The following is a 19542-nucleotide window of genomic DNA, read 5'->3' on the forward strand; positions in this document are numbered from 1 at the left end:
TGGATCAGTGGTTGGGTACCTGTTGTACTTCCTCAGCAGTACAGTGACAGTGTGGATCAGTGGTTGGGTACCTGTTGTACTTCCTCAGCAGTACTTTGACAGTGTGGAAGTCGGGTCGGTCGGGAGGATCTTCACTCCAGCATCTCTCCATTAGAAGGGCCAGATCCTCACTGTGGCTCTGAGGACAGACAGACGGACGCAGACAGACAGGGCCGCCTGCACTCACACACTCTATGATCTCTGCATGGACGGGCGGGCAGGCAGGCAGGCAGGCAGGCAGGCAGGCAGGCAGGCAGGCAGACAGACAGACAGACAGACAGACAGACAGACAGACAGACAGACAGACAGACAGACAGACAGACAGACAGACAGACAGAGAGACAGACAGACAGACAGACAGACAGACAGACAGACAGACAGACAGACAGTAAGATTATCTCCAGTATACATTTGTCAGGGATGATAAAAAAAATCACACCTGTGTGAACTGAGTGGTGCAAGGTCTTATATAGCCTGATCAGCTGTGGTCTGACGTAATGTCAGTGACCATAGTAACCATGCTCATTCTTTTGGGCCCCACGTACAGGTACAAAAATAGAAACATAGATACAGACAAAGCTGGTTATTGGAGTGGTTTGCACCACTCAAAAAGCTGGTTATTGGAGTGGTTTGCACCACTCAAAAATAAAATAAATGATGTCCCGTAGGGCTTTCACTTCTAGGGCTGGACTGGCCACAGGACGTACCGGGCATATTCCCGGTGGGCCGCGACCGTAGGGGGCCGCCATGATAAAAAAGGAAAACAAATATCTTTTTGTTTTTTTGGGGCCAATAGGCGGCAGGCCACCAGGAAAGGTCCGGGCGTGCTGCCATTCTGCCAGTGCCATCATGATAATTTCACTGTACCTGTATCAGTGAGTGACAAATAAACCCTCTACAAAGGGTTGTGTAGTTGTCTGTTGGTTTGTATCATTTATGTTGTTCTGTAAAAGTGGTGGGCCGGTCTGGGCCAAATTCACGCGAAAATGACAGGGCCGAAGTTTTGTCCCAGTCCAGCCCTGCCCTTACGGAGCTATGTGTGTGGGTGGGTGGCTGGGTCTGAGCACGAAAACAGCATGGTTGTTTTTCACCACCTGTGTGCAACCTAACACAAACACACACGCACATATTAACTGTATATATGATCATTTTGGGTGTGCCAGTACAGTACAGTACAGTACAGTACAGTACAGTACAGTACAGTACAGTACAATACAGTACAGTACAGTACAGTACAGTAGAGGGACCCCCACACGGTAACTCTGTCATTTCTCAACCGTTTCATTCCTGGGGGTCTGGATGTTCCGGGGACTCCCCGGGGACCCCCACATGGTAACTCTCTCATTTCTCTACCGTTTCGGATGTGGGCCGGCTCGCCGGAACCGGGCCGGCACCCTGGCCGTGGTCCTGTGGGTCTGGAACTTCTGGGGACCCCCCGGGGACCCCCACACTGAGTTGCACCACTCACTTCACACGGGTGTGATTTTTACTAGTTGACTAGTTGCCTAGTTTACTAGTCGACTAGTTGTTTAACTAGGCCTACCTATTATGTAAAAAAAAATAATCAACTAGTCAACTAGTACCAACAAGGTCAACTGGTGGATTTACTAGTCGACTAGTTGAATAGTCGACTAGTTGCTTAAAGCCCTAATGTCCCGGAAAGTTTGAGAGTCTCCTGGAAATGTGTGTTAGCTCCCGCCCCAGGCACCCGGGTGAATCCCGAACGGTTTTTTTTTTAAATGTACTGCTCAATGCACACATTCAGGCACACGGACCGTTTCTGTATCGGCTCTACACACCAGCTCCGGCAGTGCAACCTCATTTGTCCATCTTTTTTGGGACCAGCCGTAATGGTCTGAGTAAAAAAAAAAGAGACTGTTGAGGGAGGAAGCGGTCTCATCTTCTTGATTAATGAAGAAAAGAGTAATGAAAAAAGAAATAGAAACCCCACTTTACGTAACATTCCAAGCAACAGCCGTGTCTCATCCCAGTAAAGAATAATGTTGCCTGTGGCGGTTCCAAATGACTATAAAAGGCGCGTGTTGAAGTGAGTAGTCAAACTATAGCAGCATTGTTTAATATTGATGAAGCTCAGCTTAACCTCTGTTATTTAATTCAATTGCTGTAGATGTAAATGCTCACAGTGCACACTCCGCACAGGGCATTGCGATGAGAACGCATTCAAATATGTCTGCAGCCCAATGAAAGCTAACCTGACTCCGCCAGATGGGGCAATGAAAGCAGCAGGTCTACAATAACCTCGCATCGGCTAAATGCATTAGGCTGCTTGAGATATTGCCGTGAGATCTCTGAAAATAAATCCAAATGTGCATCCGCAAAAGCCTTTCATCTCTGATCTATAAATTGCACAAAAGCACGTGTGTGTGTGTGTGTGGGTGTGTGCGTGTGTGCGTGTGTGTGCGTGTGTGTGTGTGTGTGTGTGTGTGCGTGTTTGTGTGTGTGGGTGTGTGTGTGTGTGTGTATACCTTTAGGGCTCAGTGTTTCGTGCTCCAGATAGAACACGCCCCTCATCAGGGCCACTTCCTGTAAAATGATCCCGAAACTGTAAACGTCGCCTTTCTGCGTGCCACAGGGGGGCGGGGCCTCGCAACGCAACAACTCTGGGGCCGTCCATAACTTCCCTAGACAGACAGACAGACAGACAGACAGACAGACAGACAGACAGACAGACAGACAGACAGACAGACAGACAGACAGACAGACAGACAGACAGACAGACAGACAGAAAGACAGACAGACAGACAGACAGACAGACAGACAGACAGATCTTTAGGTAGACCGACAGATTATTTTGAAAATGGCTTGAATTCGTTTTGATTTAAAAAAGCAATTTTTGATATTTTCAAATATGTTTTCGACACAGAATCAAATGTCTTATAATATGGTCATGATTCACCAGGAGCCTGGATGGCTTTGGTTCCAGGCTTAAAATAACAAATATAAATATTTTTGGTAAATCTCTATGGTCTGAATGAATGGGCTTTCTATCTGTGGAACCAGAGCCGGTTGATCAAAACAACAATTCTTCTACATTGTCTAATAGAGGGTATGCGCATGCTTAATGGACTGCCACCCTCAATAGCAGCTTTTCTGTGATATATTCATATTTTTAATTCATAATTTTAATGCCAAAAGAAAAATCCGCGATATACAAACTATATCTCATTTTGACGGGGCAAGACTATAGTATTGGAACAATCAGTCCTGATGGTGGCGGTAACGTCACCATTGTGCCGATTCTGACCAAATAGAGCGAGTGAGCGATGACCACTTCCGGTTTGGATCAAAATATCCGGTATCAGATGTCCGGAATGCTAAGCTATCATCGTATTTTTCATAACTAAGTCAAATTAAGCTCTAATCAAGCCCAAAATAGCGCATTTTACGCAGCGATACATGCACGCGCGGATTTCGGCCGGTTTTAGGAAGATTACATCGGCCGTTAGCCAAATTAGCCAAAAGATGCTATATTTTGTTATATTAAGCTCCCGATTATAGGGAATTAAACCAGCCCGTCAATTCCGTCAACGGTAGGTTTGGATTAATTAATCCAATCCGTCAATCCCGTCAACGGTAGTCCAGGGGTTAAAGTGAATGGCACATCGAGTGGCAAATCGAGTGGCAAAGCAACATGCAAAGTGTGTGTGTGTGTGTGTCTGTGTGTGTGTGTGTGTGTGTGTGTGTGTGTGTGTGTGTGTGTGTGTGTGTGTGTGTGTGTGTGTGTGTGTACATACGTGCGTAGTAGGCGTGTGTTTCCTCCATGTATTGGCTGCAGCGCAGAGAGGCCATGCCGTAGTCTGTGATCTTCAACACGAAGCGACTGTCCACCACGCAGTTAGAAGACTTCAGGCTGCCGTGGGAGCTGATGACACTGTTATGGAGAAATGACATGCCCTGTGCACACGCCATGCACGCACGCACACACGCACGCACGCACACACACACACACATACACAAACACACCCACTGTATGTCATACTATTTTGTGATAGACTGTATAATTCATTCAGATACATTTTCCATTCAAATATTCTATTCTTATCTGTTCAAGCCTTGTACATAATGGATCTGCTGCTCTTATGCTATGCGTAGACAAATTCAGAAACGGGTCTCATGGTCGCAACTTACGTATTTCCTGTAGGCGGAGCCGACATAGCTGCGGTTTAAACCCGCACCTCTTCTACTACAGTGAACGGTAGAGTGACGGATGTTAGTCTGCCTCAAACGCTACTCTTTTACCTGCTTTTTACTAACACTAACTTTACAAAAATGCCCAGAATATCGGGATGAACCTGTGTAGTTTATGGCTGCTCCAACAGTAGTGGCAACATTCAACTTTGGAGAAAAAAGTTATGTCCAAGCTTGAGCCGAAGCAGTGAAAGGTCCTGAAAGATACATAACTTCAGTCTTAACCAATACCCAATCTTTCTGTTGTATGAACACAAGGCTGCTGTTCTTTATACCTCATACTAAGTATTTAAAGTAAGGACTAAAGTAAGGACTCTGGGGCATAGTCAATTACCTTAACGAGGTCGTTGATGAGGGAGTAACGAAACATCCAATCCAACGTGATGCTGTCACTCTCCATCAGATCCTATATAGGCACGCACGCACGCACGCACGCACGCACACACGCACGCACACACGCACACACGCACACGCACACGCACACACACACACACACACACGCACACACACACACACACACACACACACACACTTAACTCTATAACTATAACAAGCACGTAGGAATCCTTACAAATTCTACAGAGAAATAGCAGATAAATTATCGGTCCAGTCCAGGTTAAGTTCAACTTCACTTTCACTCAGAAACCGTAAAGTATGAACTTCGTATGCCTACTGGCGGGCCGTAATTAGTACGTTTCAGGAAGGAAGCCACGGACCATATAAACGTGTGTGTGTGTGAGTACGTGCGTGCGTGCATGTGTGCATGCGTGCGTGTGCGTACTTGCAGGCTGCCTCTAGGACAGTATTCGGTGATGATAACCATGTTGGGAGGATCGACACACGCTCCAATAAACCTGGTCAGGTGCTCATTCTGAACGTCACGCATCTGCAAAGACACACGGGTTAGACAGACAGACAGACAGACAGACAGACAGACAGACAGACAGACAGACAGACAGACAGACAGACAGACAGACAGACAGACAGACAGACAGATAGTTGATAGATAGATAGATAGATAGATAGACAGACAGACAGACAGACAGACAGACAGACAGACAGACAGACAGACAGACAGACAGACAGACAGACAGACAGACAGTTGATAGACAGACAGACAGACAGACAGACAGACAGACAGACAGACAGACAGACAGACAGACAGACAGACAGACAGACAGACAGACAGACAGACAGATAGTTGATAGATAGATAGATAGACAGACAGACAGACAGACAGACAGACAGACAGACAGACAGACAGACAGACAGACAGACAGACAGACAGACAGACAGACAGACAGACAGACAGACAGACAGACAGACAGACAGACAGACAGACAGACAGACAGACGGATAGATACTTGCATGCTTTAGTTCAAACAAGACATTTCTTGTCAGTTCGAAGCGTTTCCTGTTGATGTATTTAATAGCAGCAATGTTCCCCTGCAGAAATAATACAAACAATCACTATGATTACAACCATATAGAGCGTCGCAGCCCCGCCCCCTTTCAGCCCCGCCCCCTCGAGAGACCCGGAAAATAAATCCCCGTTCATTTTCCTCATAGACTTTTCAAAAAGTATTTATTTAAAGACGTTTACGCCGCGGACAAAGCCAACTCTTGTCGTGACAAATCGTGACAATAAACACAATGTTTTGGGCCAAACAAAGAATTAGAAAGTAGAAAAAACGGCAGGTTTTTTTGTTGTTTTTCTTCTTTGTAATTATTTGTTTGGTCCAAAATATTGTGTTTGTTGTCTTTAAATAAATACTTTTTGAAATGTCTATGGGAAAAATGCATTGGGATTCATTTCCTGGGCCTGGCGTCGTCATGAAAGGGGGCGGGACTGCGACGCTCTATTCACAACAGAAATAACAACCTGACAGAATCTCTGTTTCCATTATAGGACAGACTGAAAATGGCTGGGTTTCCCAAAGGACACCTGCGTATAAGGATATGCGTGTGGTTCCTCTCAACAACACCCCCTTTCACTGTGAATATATACCGTGCATAGATGTGCCACGCAATGGTAGGCCTCAGGCCTGAGGCCAGGCCTACCATATCGGCCTGACCGATCAATAAAATAATGCTGAATTAACTAGGAGAATGAGACTCGCAGGTCACTGCCAAAGACACCAAGAGCTCCCAGCCAGCAAACTGGTGCTGTGGGAACCAACACACGGGCACCGGTCACGAGGACGTCCCATACTAACATATGTGGATGTAGTCAAGAAAGATGCAGGAGCGCAAAGCACCAACGAGCTGGCCGGATGTATGGAGAACCGGGATGACTGGAGGCAACAATGGAAGGCTCGTCTGAGGACGACCTAGATAATTAACTAGCTTGTATTGCTAACTTTGACTGCACAATAGCCTCCCATTTAACCTCCTTGTAGGCCTATATTTATTAACCCACAATCGAATGTTATTCCATTTAATTCACTTGCACAATGGGACAGTAGTGTTTTCATATAGGCCTACATTTACCTTGCCGACATCACTTCACCTCTGAAATTGAATTTAATAATATTTGGACTGCTGGACAGCTGCTGATTGTCTGATTGAAAACTAAAAACATAAAGCCCTAAAAAGTCTGTCTGTCCGTTTGAGCACGGAATGTCTGTGACGTCATGTTGTTGACATGATCAGACGTCATCATTGTGATGAAACGCACCGTTCACTTCACCAGAGTGATTTTATTTTCAACGTGTTCGGAAAAAAATAATTGAATTCCTTCCTTACACAGGATCTTATTTGGCTCTTGAAACGTTGCCCAAATATAGAGATTCTCTGACATGAGGCTACAGACGTCATAGTACTGACGTCATAGTACTGTTGCTTCTGGAAACGTCCAGGCGATCAGACGCGTGTTTGCGTCTTCAACACAGTGTCTCTGAAATGGACGACGTTGCCCCGAGTTACAACCGCAGGAGGAGAGCGCCCCCCTGAGGTTCCCTTCACACGCCTCTACTTCACAGCTGTGCTTATCGGAGATATGGTCTACGTCTGGGGGGGGACAAATGCGCATGACCGTGAGCCTCGCGACAACACGCTTTATGCATTTGACGTCGATGCCCACAGATGGATGGATACTGAGGTTTCTGGGACTGTTCCAGAGGCGAGGTTGGGCCACTCAGCCTGTGTCTTGCAGGGGAAGGACATGTATATCTATGGAGGATACGCCAAGGCTAGAAACACTAATGACATATGTGCACAAGCTGGACACCACCACGATGGGCTGGTCTTTAATTGACTCCGGGGGAACCCTGCCTCCTGATTCATTCTGTCACTCTGCCACCATCATGGGGACAAAGATGTTTGTATTTGGTGGATTTGGGCGCCGGTACGCCGCATACAACAACATCAGAGTGTTTGACACGGAGACCAACCTTTGGCTGAACACTCCTCCTGCACAGCCTCTTCCGAAAGGACGCCTGGGTCATTCAGCCTTTGTCTACAACGGAGAGCTGTACATATTTGGTGGTTTCCACCGGGGTGAGGATGACATTGTTTGGAACTTGGATGTTGCAAACAATGACATTGTTTGGAACTTGGATGTTGCGTGGAAATTTAATCCAGAGACAGTCTCCTGGAAGGAGGTTAAGCTCAATGACCCGTTCAGGGTAATTTCCGGCTGCTGTTGCATGGTGGGAAATCGTGTCATGGTCTTTGGGGGACTTAAAAAGCGCAAAGTCAATTATGACCTTTACATGTTAGACTTCAGTCCCAGTCTCAAGACGCTATGCAAGCTAGCGGTAATTCAGTACGGTCTGGATAAAGGTGGCCTTACACTAGCCGATAATCGGGCATTTGAAATCTGACAGCACCACACACTACAGGATAATCGGAGCGGGGCCGAGCAAATATCAAACATGCTTGATGTTGATCGGGCTGATCCCGATCGCGCGCGGGGGGTTCCCGATTGAGTCGGGCACCCCCCGAGCGTCAAAAATGCCCGATTATCGGCTAGTGTAAGGCCACCTTTAGTCTGAACTCCCGCACAACATCAGGTTGCCATCCCCAGTTCCTGCTTACTGATGCATGTGCACGTCCCTAGCGATGACATCAGGGAACGACAGTTTTCTACCTCTGGTCTGTTTTGAGGCAGGACTCCAGAGAAGAAGGGAAGATATAACCTCATTATCAGCTCTGTAGCAGTGTTCTTCTCGATCGGACTAGAAACACAGGGAAGGTTGCCGTATATTAGAGAAGTGGATCGGTGGCTCTTCTCTTCCAAGAGAGATTCTGCTCTCTCATTAGAAGGCGGGTGTACGTGCCATCCAGACGTTTCTCTAATTTCTTAGAAGTGTTTCTTGAGTGTCTTGAGTGAATGTATAGAATCGGCTCGACGGCCGTCCTAAATATTTACTAACAGACGATATTAACTGCTTGTATCGCCGTCCATTTGTTATGCATAATTTGAAGCATTTGTAAAAATAATAATAATAATACAAAAATAACTGTTATAATGCCTTATGAGTACATTATAATGCATTATATAATAGACAAAAAAATTGAGCTCAAATCCATTAAAAAAACCTGAACTTTTAACATTCAGTACATTTTCTGTGGTCTGGGGTTTTCTGGCTCAAACAAGTGCTCTTACAAAAATTGCCACTTGCTCAAACAAGTGCCAGTCCAAAAAATCCCATATATGACTATATCACTGTTGAGGGATTTCATTGATTTCATTGCAGCTCAAAAGGCTTCAGAACGCACAGAGAAAACCACAGACCACAGAAAATCCACTGAATGTTCAAAGTTCAGGTTGTTTGGGTGTAATTGAGGTCATAAAACCTAAAAGAAAAACAAAAAATAAAAATAAATGAAAATGAATGACATGGAACCGTCTTTAATATAAAGTCTTTACTAGGTTAACTCCTTTATTGCGCGCTAATTGTAGCATTAACCACAGCTCCGGGTGTCAGCACTTCTCTTCACTCTAACTACACTGTGTTTGCCCGCCCCTCCCCCCCATACAAAGTTTGTATGGGGGGGGGGGGGGAGTTTTAGAACACAAACCAGGCCCTCACCTCTCGTCAGAACCTTTAACATGGCGCCAGCATCGCAAATTAAAGCCGAAATGTGGATGGCAGAAAGTCCACCAAGGACAGCGATTTTAGAAGAAGAGTTATGAGTGTTTGAAAATCCACCTCTCCACTGCTCTCAACTGAAAATATATATGCCTTCCCATAGTTGGAACGGTGGGGCGTTGCTATGGGAACCGGACCAATGTTAAAGGCTCCCGTAGGCATGTGGCAGCGGTGGCCGAACGGATAGCGGCGCGGTCTTGATACCGGAAGGTTCCTAGTTCGAATCAGCCGTCCGACACGTTAAAATTACCACGCTGAAGTGCCCTTGAACAAGGCATTGAACCACTACGATGAAATGTGTTCTATGAGCAGGGCCTGGCTGGAAACAAGTTCTTGAGCTTAGCCCAGATACCCTGGGTAAATATAGATTTCATTTCATTTCATTTCATTTCATTTCATGTCCACGTTGGGGTACGTATATATATACGGACTTGGGATATGACGCCACCTAGCGTCGACGTACGTATATATACGGACATGGGAGAGAAATAATTAATATAAAGTCTTTTAGGGGGGGGGGGGGGGGGGGGGTCGCGAGACATGGCCAAAGCATTTCCGGGCGTCCCCAGCCAAAAATGTTGAGAATCCCTGGTTTAGCGCACGTTACTGTGGTAACACACATACCTTGTAGTAGCCCGTCTTGGTGTAAATCTGGACGTTCGCTCCCAGGGTGTACAACGAACCACAGTTAGACCCTCGCTGTTGGACAGACAGGCGGACAGGCAGGCATGCAGGCAGGAGAGGGGGGGAGGAGACAGCTTCAATTCATTTTCTATGGAAGGCACACGGTTTTGAAGAAACATGTCTTGTCTCATGGCTGCGTGAGTATGTGTGTGTCACAGTGTGTGTGCGTGTGTGTGCGTGCGTGCATGTGTGTGCGTGTGTGCAGTGTGTGTGTGTGTGTGTGTGTGTGCGTGTGCGTGTGTGTGCAGTGTGTGCAGTGTGTGCGTGTGCGCTGTGTGTGTGTGTGTGTGTGTGTGTGTGCACTGTGCGTGTGTGTGTGTGTGCGTGTGCGTGCGCGCGTGTGCACTGTGCACTGTGCGTGTGCGTCCGTGCGTGTGCATGTGCGTGTGTGTGTGTGTGTGCGTGCGTGCGTGTGCGTCCGTGCGTGCGTGTGCGTGTGCGTGTGTGTGTGTGTGTGTGTGTGTGTCTGTGTGTGTGTGTGTGTGTGTGTGTGTGTCTGTGTGTGTGTGTGTGTGTGTGTGTGTGTGTGTGTGTGTGTGTGTGTGTGTCTGTGTGTTTGTGTGTGTGTGTGTGTGTGTGTGTCTGTGCCACCATAGATAGAGTCAGTCTGCTGCAGGTCTTCCTCAGGGTCTTCTCCAGGTTGTTCATCTGAACGTCGTCCCAGTTGATCCTCCACAGCTCTGCTGACAGCTCACTCTCTAAGCGCAGCTTCCTGTGTGTGTGTGTGTGTGTGTGTGTGTGTGTGTGTGTGTGTGTGTGTGTGTGTGTGTGTGTGTGTGTGTGTGTGTGTGTGTGTGTGCGTGTGCGTGTGCGTGTGCGTGTATGTGTGTGTGTGTGTGTGTGTGTGTGTGTGTGTGTGTAAGAGAGAGAGAGAGAGAGATTTAGACAGACAGACAGACAGACAGACAGACAGACAGACAGACAGACAGACAGACAGACACGTCTGGTATAAGTCACGATGCAAAAAAATACGTTTATTTCATGATGACCTTCTTCAGGCTAAGATACATTTCGTGCCAAACATTGGTCATCTTAAAATAAAGGTTATTTTGCATCGTGATTACGAACGGTGCAATCTCTCCTTCTTTTCCTTCTTCTTCAAGTTTTGTCTCTCTCGTGGTCATCACCCACCCCCTCCCCCTCCCCCACTATTGGTGCATGTGCACTCCTATACCTCTTTGTTTGTTCTCAAGGTGGCATGAACATATATTCTGTGTGTGTGTGTGTGTGTGTGTGTGTGTGTGTGTGTGTGTGTGTGTGTGTGTGTGTGTGTGTGTGTGTGTGTGTGTGTGTGTGTGTTTGTGCACTACCTGTAGATAAAGACGGTAACCGTGACGATGATGACAGAGATGAAGCATATCACTATGGCAACCATCTGGTGCATTGTCACTGTACCTACAGGGGATGGGATGGTTAGAAACATGTACCTACAGAGGATGGGATGGTTAGAAACATGTACCTGGATGGGATGGTTAGAAACATATACCTACAGAGGATGGGATGGTTAGAAACATGTATCTACAGAGGATGGGATGGTTAGAAACATATACCTACAGAGGATGGGATGGTTAGAAACATGTATCTACAGAGGATGGGATGGTTAGAAACATGTACCTACAGAGGATGGGATGGTTAGAAACATGTACCTACAGAGGATGGGATGGTTAGAAACATGTATCTACAGAGGATGGGATGGTTAGAAACATGTACCTACAGAGGATGGGATGGTTAGAAACATGTACCTACAGAGGATGGGATGGTTAGAAACATGTACCTACAGAGGATGGGATGGTTAGAAACATGTACCTACAGAGGATGGGATGGTTAGAAACATGACATTAGAACAGACTCAAATCATTACCGCGAGCATAACCATGCAGTGGTGGAAGTACCATGATGTTTTCTTTACTTAAGTAGAAGTATCAAAACCATACTGCAGAATGTTCTGTATTCAACATTTTACTTGAGTAAAAGTACAAAGGTATTGGCATCAAAACATACAAAGTACATGAATGGACCATTTGACAAACGTATCTTCCAAACGTCTCAAACGTTTTTGAATATAGCATATCTATACAAGCTAGATCAGCTGTTTTTTAACTGCCAAAGAATACAATATGGCTTAAGTGTAGTGTACATTCTGTTGATGATAATCAATATCTGAAGTAACTATCGACATTTTTGTGTTTGTTTGGTTAGCAACCGGGTTAGCCACAATTGCTACTATTTGGATTGGTTAGTGTGAACCAATTGCCGAAGACTGACTGCCTGTGTGAATGTGTGCATGCGTACGAAATGGTGTGCGTGTGCGTGTGTGTGTGTGTGTGTGTGTGCGTGCGTGCGTGCACGTACGTGCCAGACAGGCGGGTTCGTCGTTCCTAAAGCCACACTCCGGTATGTCAGGTGGGGGTGCACCCCCCGCCCACTGGAACCGCAAACCAGGAACCATGGTCAACTCTTTAACACTGCTGTTGTACACACACACCACCTGCACGCACGCACGCACGCACGCACACACGCACGCACGCACGCACGCACGCACGCACGCACGCACGCACGCACACACACACACACACACACACACACACACACACACACACACACACACACACACACACACACACACACACACACACACACACACACACACACACACACACACACACACACACACACACACACACACACACACAAAATGAAATGTGTGAATGAAAAGATCTGTTCAAAATGACATGGGATAATCAGCAAAAATCTGGCATGTACATTTGTAACCATTGATTGACTGTCATAAAAACATAACTGATACTACAAGGATTTAACAATCAACCAGACTATGCAGATTAGAGACATTTGAAAGATTGAAAGAAATACTGAATGTTTATCAGAATGACATGCATGATCTTAGTGAAGAATGTATCTTCCTCGCGCGTAGAACTCGCAAAGCAAATCCTGACCCAAAGTTCAAAACAATTCCCCTCATATGCCAATATAACATATATATGTCAATGATTCATACACCAAAAACTTTGTACAAAAATGGTCTTGTGACTCGTGACAATGACCGTCAAACAGGGTTGGTTTTGTTATTCCACACTGTTTGCCTGTAATTGTCCTTGAAGGCCTGCATGGCGAATCAAGACCTTTTTGTTGTATAGTTGATGTTGTTACCTCGTAGAGTCCGGTGTCCACGTCCGTCATGTCCCACAAGGCAAAGTCCACTTCTCTGTCCCCCATTTCATCTAACTGGATTAGGCCTGTCACACCTATAGGCACGCACGCACGCACGCACGCACGCACGCACGCACGCACGCACGCACGCACGCACGCACGCACGCACGCACGCACGCACGCACGCACGCAGAAGGATGGAACATGATGTCATAATGCGGTCTCAGCTGCAGGTGGCCAAACTAATGCAATCAACCTGTGTATATGCGTGCGTGCGTGCGTGCGTGCGTGCGTGCGTGCGTGCGTGCGTGCGTGCGTGCGTGCGTGCGTGCGTGCGTGCGTGCGTGTCTTTGAACCAGAGTACAAACAGAGATCGAGATAAGGACACGCACACACGTGCATGTGTACGTGCAAATGCTCAATGTCTTCATGGATTGATTGATTGATTGATTGAAAAATGTATTAACAGTTTGCAGAATTACAGTACATTTCAAGCACAAACTCAATACAAAGGCTGTTAACTGTGAGTGGACGACCCAATTAAGCATTACACTTGTTTCCAATAGGGTCCACAATGTTCAATTCATCAAAAACATTTAGAGACGTACAAATAGACACTTCTATATAGACAAAGGACAGAACAGGAATTCATCATAAAGGAGGTAAAAAGGGAAAAGAAACATATACAGTGAGGGAAAAAAGGGGTGGGATTCACGTTCAGCTCCGTTCATTTGTTTGTTTTCCTTGGAGGAGCTGTAGATGATCATGTAGATGTGTAGGCTACGCATGTCGGCAGAATTATTTTGCAGCTGGATGTAGCGCGTGGAAGGAAGTAGGAACACGTTATTCTGACTAGTTCCTTTCCCCTCCATAAGGTGGGGCGTAGTTTAGAGACCAGGATTAATGCATGTTTTTGTGAGGGTACCTATACCCTAGGGGACACGGGGAGAACATGCAAACTCCACACAGAAAGGCCCTTTCACCAACCCCACCTCAGGTATGGGCACTGATGACGCGGAGGAGAGAACACACCCCCAGCGCCCACAGCGTCCCCAGCGGGAATCGAACCCAGGACCTTCTAGCTGTGAGGCGACAGCACTACAGACTGTGCCAAGAAGAAGGAGGATTATGAGAGAAGTACTCCCTTGAATAGCTCATAGAAATGGAATGTGACATTCTCAGAAGAATTAATACACAGGACAGGATAAAAAATTAAAAATAAAAACATGTGAACAAAATGACAAAGAACAGTGTGTGTGTGCGTGTGCGTGCGCGTGCGTGCGTGCGTGCGTGCGTGTGTGTGTGTGTGTGTGTGTGTGTGTGTGTGTGTGTGTGTGTGTGTGTGTGTGTGTGTGTGTGCGCGCGTGGGTGCGTGTGTGTGTGTGTGTGTGTGTGTGTGTGCGTGTGTGTGTGTGTGTGTGTGTGTGTGTGTGTGAACCAGATGGAGGAATCTGTCTCAGACGGCTCTAATGATGGAAGCAAAACCACTGAAAATTGGTTCTCACACACACACACACACACACACACACACACACACACACACACACACACACACACACACACACACACACACACACACACACACACACACACACACACACAGTCACACACAGTCACACACACACAAACTGGGGGCCCCCAAACAGGAAGTAGTGTTATACACAGAGGAAATAAAATAATGGGAATATGTTCTATATCTCCTACCAGGACCTCTAAAGGCCCATATTATATTATTATACACTCAGTCATTCCATTACAAACAATCCGTGGGGAGTGGGCGAAACGGAGGGGGGAGACATTTCTCACGTTTTGTCCGTGCATTTTAAAATCTCGGTTTGGTTGTTGACTGTTCCCAGTCCGACGTACATTAACATAAGTTGCTGTATACGCAAGGCCACCTTAACGGTGGTGTGAGTGACTGGTGTGGCCGCACATGGGCCTCGCATCTGTGGGGACCTTTTTTTTTAGGGGCTCTAGTCCCTCCTATGTCCAGCTTTGACATATAAAGTAAACCCAAAAACATTGTCCTAACACAAACATTGAATGCCATTGACGATGAATGGTCAGTTTTGTATGTGTTTGTCCCAGCATGAACATTGAATGCCATTGAAAAGGATCTTTGAGTGTTGGTGTAACTACAAACATTACATAAACATTGAAGACGAAGGTGCGGACACAAATTCTAATAGGCCTATATATATATATATATATATAGCCTATAGGCTGCATGTGACGTGACTCGCTGACATTGCTGTATGCGTGTCTGCGTCATCTATCGAGCGCATTATAGGCCTAAGTTGTGGTTAGGTGTAAGGTGCGTGGCAGCGTGGTGCATGGTGGGAACACAATGTCGGGAGAACGAGATGATAGATGGAGGATATTTGACTATGCAGGGAATGAACAAAGAAAATAAAGCAGGACCTCTAGTACTGATGGTTTTATCTCCTATACCAGGACCTCTAGTACTGATGGTTTTATCTCCTACCAGGACCTCTAGCACTGCTGGTTTCCTCACCATGGAACGATCGGTTCCACATCCTCCTTGTCACCAGCTCTCCGCTGGGCCTCCTCACGGCTCCTCCAGTCTCCAGGTCTCCTAGCTTCTCTCTCTCCTCAGCCAGAGTCTCGCTGAGGGCCTGAGAGTACAGCAACACACTGTCATGGAAGCCGCCTGCTATCAGGTTGTACTGGAGAGAGAGAGGGAGAGAGAGAGAGAGAGAGAGATTCAACTCGAACATTGCTGGGTAAAGAAAATCACAAATTCTACGTTAGAGAGAGCATACATTTCAGTTATACCGTTTGTGTATGTGGCAAGTCATCGGATTATAATAACTCAATGTCCTTTTTTATAGCGAGTTGATCTTGTTGCCTTGGTATACTGTCCACAGATATAGCGTCGTTTGAGTTGGCAGCGGTAATCTGCCATGTATTTCTATGGTGAAGACCATCGCGCTTCAGTGCTCCTGATGGGGGGGGGGGGGGGGCAGCGCCAATAGACCAATTATTTGTTTACAAACATTGAGACTAGACTGTTTCATGTAATGAATTCCAAAAAGATCTTCAAACCTGTTGTTTTGGGGAGTGCTGGACTGGTTAAAATGGTGCATTTATATAGCGCCTTTATCCAAGGCGCTTTACATAGATTGTGCATTACATTCACCCATTCACACACACATTCATACACCGATTGCGGCGGAAGCCATGCAAGGTACTAACCAGCACATCGGGGGCAATTTGGGGTTCAGTGTCTTGCCCAAGGACACTTCGACATGTAGTCAGGAGGAGCCGGGATTCGAACCGCCGACCCATGGATCATTGGACGACCTGCTCTACCTCTTGAGCCACAGTCGCCGGTTTCAGTCCATTTAGCCTCGATACCCAGGCTTTCATTTTCGTCGGGGCAAAAATAACTGTCCATTCAACCTCCTCTTGCGTGTTTGCTAGTGAGACATATTCACCCTGCAATGTTACTGAACAGCTGACATGCAAGCTCACAACGCGGATGCAACCGCTGTGAGCTTAGAGGATTGCTGTTCTCGGCCGTTCTCTGCATGTGGCACCTTCGTGGGACGGAGCATAAATTAGGCTTGATTACCATTGTTTCAGCTAAGCTATTTGAGCTAATAACGCAGATGACCGGACATTCGAGCACAGCAGATGTTGATTGGTTCAAACACATACAGCCCCCACCCTCTGGAACGCTCTCCCCAAACACATCCGAGATGCCCCCTCACTTCCCACCTTCAAATCTGCACTGAAAACCCACCTGTTCACAATCGCATTTCCAAGCTGATGTGTTTTTAAAACGTGTTATATGCATTGTTTTATTGGTTTTATTCTTATAATTGTTTTTTTCTAATAAAGTTGTCTTTTTTCTTGTTCCCCCCCTGGCCCCAACACACTTTTTGAGTGTGTATTAGTATGTCAATAAATGCTGCGTGTGTGCGATATGGACAATGATATACATTCCAAAACAAGTGCCTTTCTGCTAAAACACTTTCTGTGGACACAGCGCCTTATTCAATCACTATTGTTATAGGCTCCATAGTAGAATTGTTTACTATAGATCAGGGGTTCTCAATCTTAACGTTTTTGGCTGGGGACCCCCGGAAATGCTTAGGCCATGTCTTGCGACCCCCCCCCCCCCCCCCCCCCCCCAAATACATAGATAGATAGATAGATAGAGTAGGATGTCCAGCCCGCACAGGCTTACAAGACACTCACAAAATGTACAGACACAATGATACACCATAAACAAAATACATAAACAGTTACTTATGAATACATCGTTCTCCAACGTATCGTCCTTGCCTTCTCTATGAATGTTCCAAAACTTCCTTGGTGAACAACCAACTTAACATAATTACCGGTATACAACATTCAGACATCCAAAACAAATCTGGCTTAAAATAAAGAGTTTCTTAAGTCATGGTACAGTGGACAGGGGAAAACCAAATGAAACTCGTCCTCTACCACTCCCAGGTCACAGAGAACACACAGTCGCTGCTCCTCAGGAATGCCAGTATATCTGCCCACCAGTTGAGGCGAGGCCAGAGGTAATGTGCCAGGTCTTAGCTGGGCATAGAGGGACCTCTGTCCTCTTTTAAAATTAAATGCAACATAGGGCTCTGTGATATAGGCTAGTCCACTTTGAATTGAATATAATGTCTTAACTTTGACTGCACTCTGAATACAAATTGACTGCTACAATGACCTTAATAATAGAGAAAATACATCGTAAATAAATAAATACTGAAAAGAGATATAATCATTAAGGAAAGTTTATGGATGTACTTTATGTGTACTACTGTATGTAATCTTTTGTTTTTGTTTTAATAATCTGGGGACCCCCCCCCCCCAAATAATTTGGCGACACCCTGAGGGTTTGCGACCCCCAGGTTGAGAACCCCTGTACTAGATAACAGTTAACTAGTGTATTAATGTGTATAGTTAGCAATTAACTAGTTTATTAATGTTTATAGATAACTATATGAATGTAAGCTTCATGTCTAGTGTTGCGTATTATTTACCAATTACCAATGAGTCTACTAAGGGAAAACCACCCATTTTCAACATTTTACTATGTCATTAATATACCTTAGAGCTGTTGTGAAGCATGGTGAAACACATCTTGATGATGTCATCAAGATGTGTTTCACCATGTTAATGATTTTTTTACAGACCTCTAGTTCTAGGAAACACAGAATGGGGGGACTTTTTTATTAGTTCCACACAACAGCTCTAAGGTATATTAATGACATAGTAAAATGTTGAAAATGAGTGGAATGCCCCTTATTAAGTAAAGTTGTTCTATCCCCATGTCCCCCATATATGGGGACTAGGTTGGCGGAGGGTGTGTAGAGCCCAGGATCACATTAGATAATTGACACAGGGGTGAAAAATGGGTTACAAAATCGTGGGATAAAAATTATATATATATAAAATAAAATAAAAGTTGTTATCATTGTGTAGTAGCAATCTGGGAAGCCATCGGCAAAAAAAAGAAAAAACAGCACCCTCTACTGTTTGTTTCAGAATCTGTTCTTGAGAGATTAGTTGTGTAGTTGCGAACGAAGTGATTGCGAACTAAGTGAGCACTAACTATAGAAGCTGGCCCTGTCTGTCTGTGTGTCTGTGTGTGTGTGTGTGTGTGTGTGTCACGCTGTAACACCACCCGCCCGGCACCAGAGGGCAACTGAAATTGGAACGATACAGAGAAGAAATTGGAATGATACAAATTGGAACGATACAGAGAAGAAATTGGAACGATACAGAGAAGAAATTGGAATGATACAAATTGGAACGATACAGAGAAGAAATTGGAACGATACAGAGAAGATTGGGAGCAAACTAATAGAGGGTATGCGTGTGACATCATCATCAAACCAGGAAGTTATGCAGGAACGCCTACTGAGTGGAAAAAAACTACTTTCTGGCCTTGACAGCCCATACATCCACACAGAAAAGTCTTATCTGATTGCATTAAACAACATTAAACAATGTTAAACTCACTTTGCCTGTTGCTTTGCCACTCGATTTGCCACTCGATGTGCCATTCACTTTAAGCATGCGCATACTCTCTATACGAACTGAAATTGGAACGATACAGAGGTGTGTGTGTGTGTGTGTGTTTGTGTGTGTGTGTGTGTGTGTGTGTGTGTGTGTGTGTGTGTGTGTGTGTGTGTGTGTGTGTGTGTGTGTGTGTGTGTGTGTGTGTGTGTGTGTCAGACTGCCACAACAGCTTTGTTCGCTTCCCGCGTTTACGCGTCTTACTTGTGCTCTGTAGTGTGTAGTGTAGTGTAGTGTAGTGTAGTGTAGTGTAGTGTAGTGTAGTGTAGTGTAGTGT

At 45.6% G+C, this 19542-nt stretch overlaps 1 protein-coding gene across 1 annotated transcript in view; it reads right to left on the bottom strand.

Moving 5' to 3' along the window:
* The window catches only part of LOC306938714 (atrial natriuretic peptide receptor 1-like), a gene marked incomplete at both ends in the record, with an annotated part of 47525 nt that overhangs the window by 4308 nt on the left and 23675 nt on the right, over positions 1 to 19542 (bottom strand). The window contains 12 exons of the mRNA XM_079522980.1: positions 72 to 240; positions 2526 to 2681; positions 3795 to 3954; positions 4583 to 4654; positions 5030 to 5134; positions 5617 to 5694; positions 9969 to 10043; positions 10620 to 10740; positions 11339 to 11423; positions 12381 to 12516; positions 13197 to 13291; positions 15712 to 15883. Coding sequence (XP_079379106.1) covers positions 72 to 240; positions 2526 to 2681; positions 3795 to 3954; positions 4583 to 4654; positions 5030 to 5134; positions 5617 to 5694; positions 9969 to 10043; positions 10620 to 10740; positions 11339 to 11423; positions 12381 to 12516; positions 13197 to 13291; positions 15712 to 15883 — 1424 coding nt within the window. The remainder of the gene's footprint in view (positions 1 to 71; positions 241 to 2525; positions 2682 to 3794; positions 3955 to 4582; positions 4655 to 5029; positions 5135 to 5616; positions 5695 to 9968; positions 10044 to 10619; positions 10741 to 11338; positions 11424 to 12380; positions 12517 to 13196; positions 13292 to 15711; positions 15884 to 19542) is intronic.

This window comes from Electrona antarctica, assembly GCF_951216825.1.
Source record: "Electrona antarctica genome assembly, chromosome: 15".
NCBI lineage: Eukaryota > Metazoa > Chordata > Actinopteri > Myctophiformes > Myctophidae > Electrona > Electrona antarctica.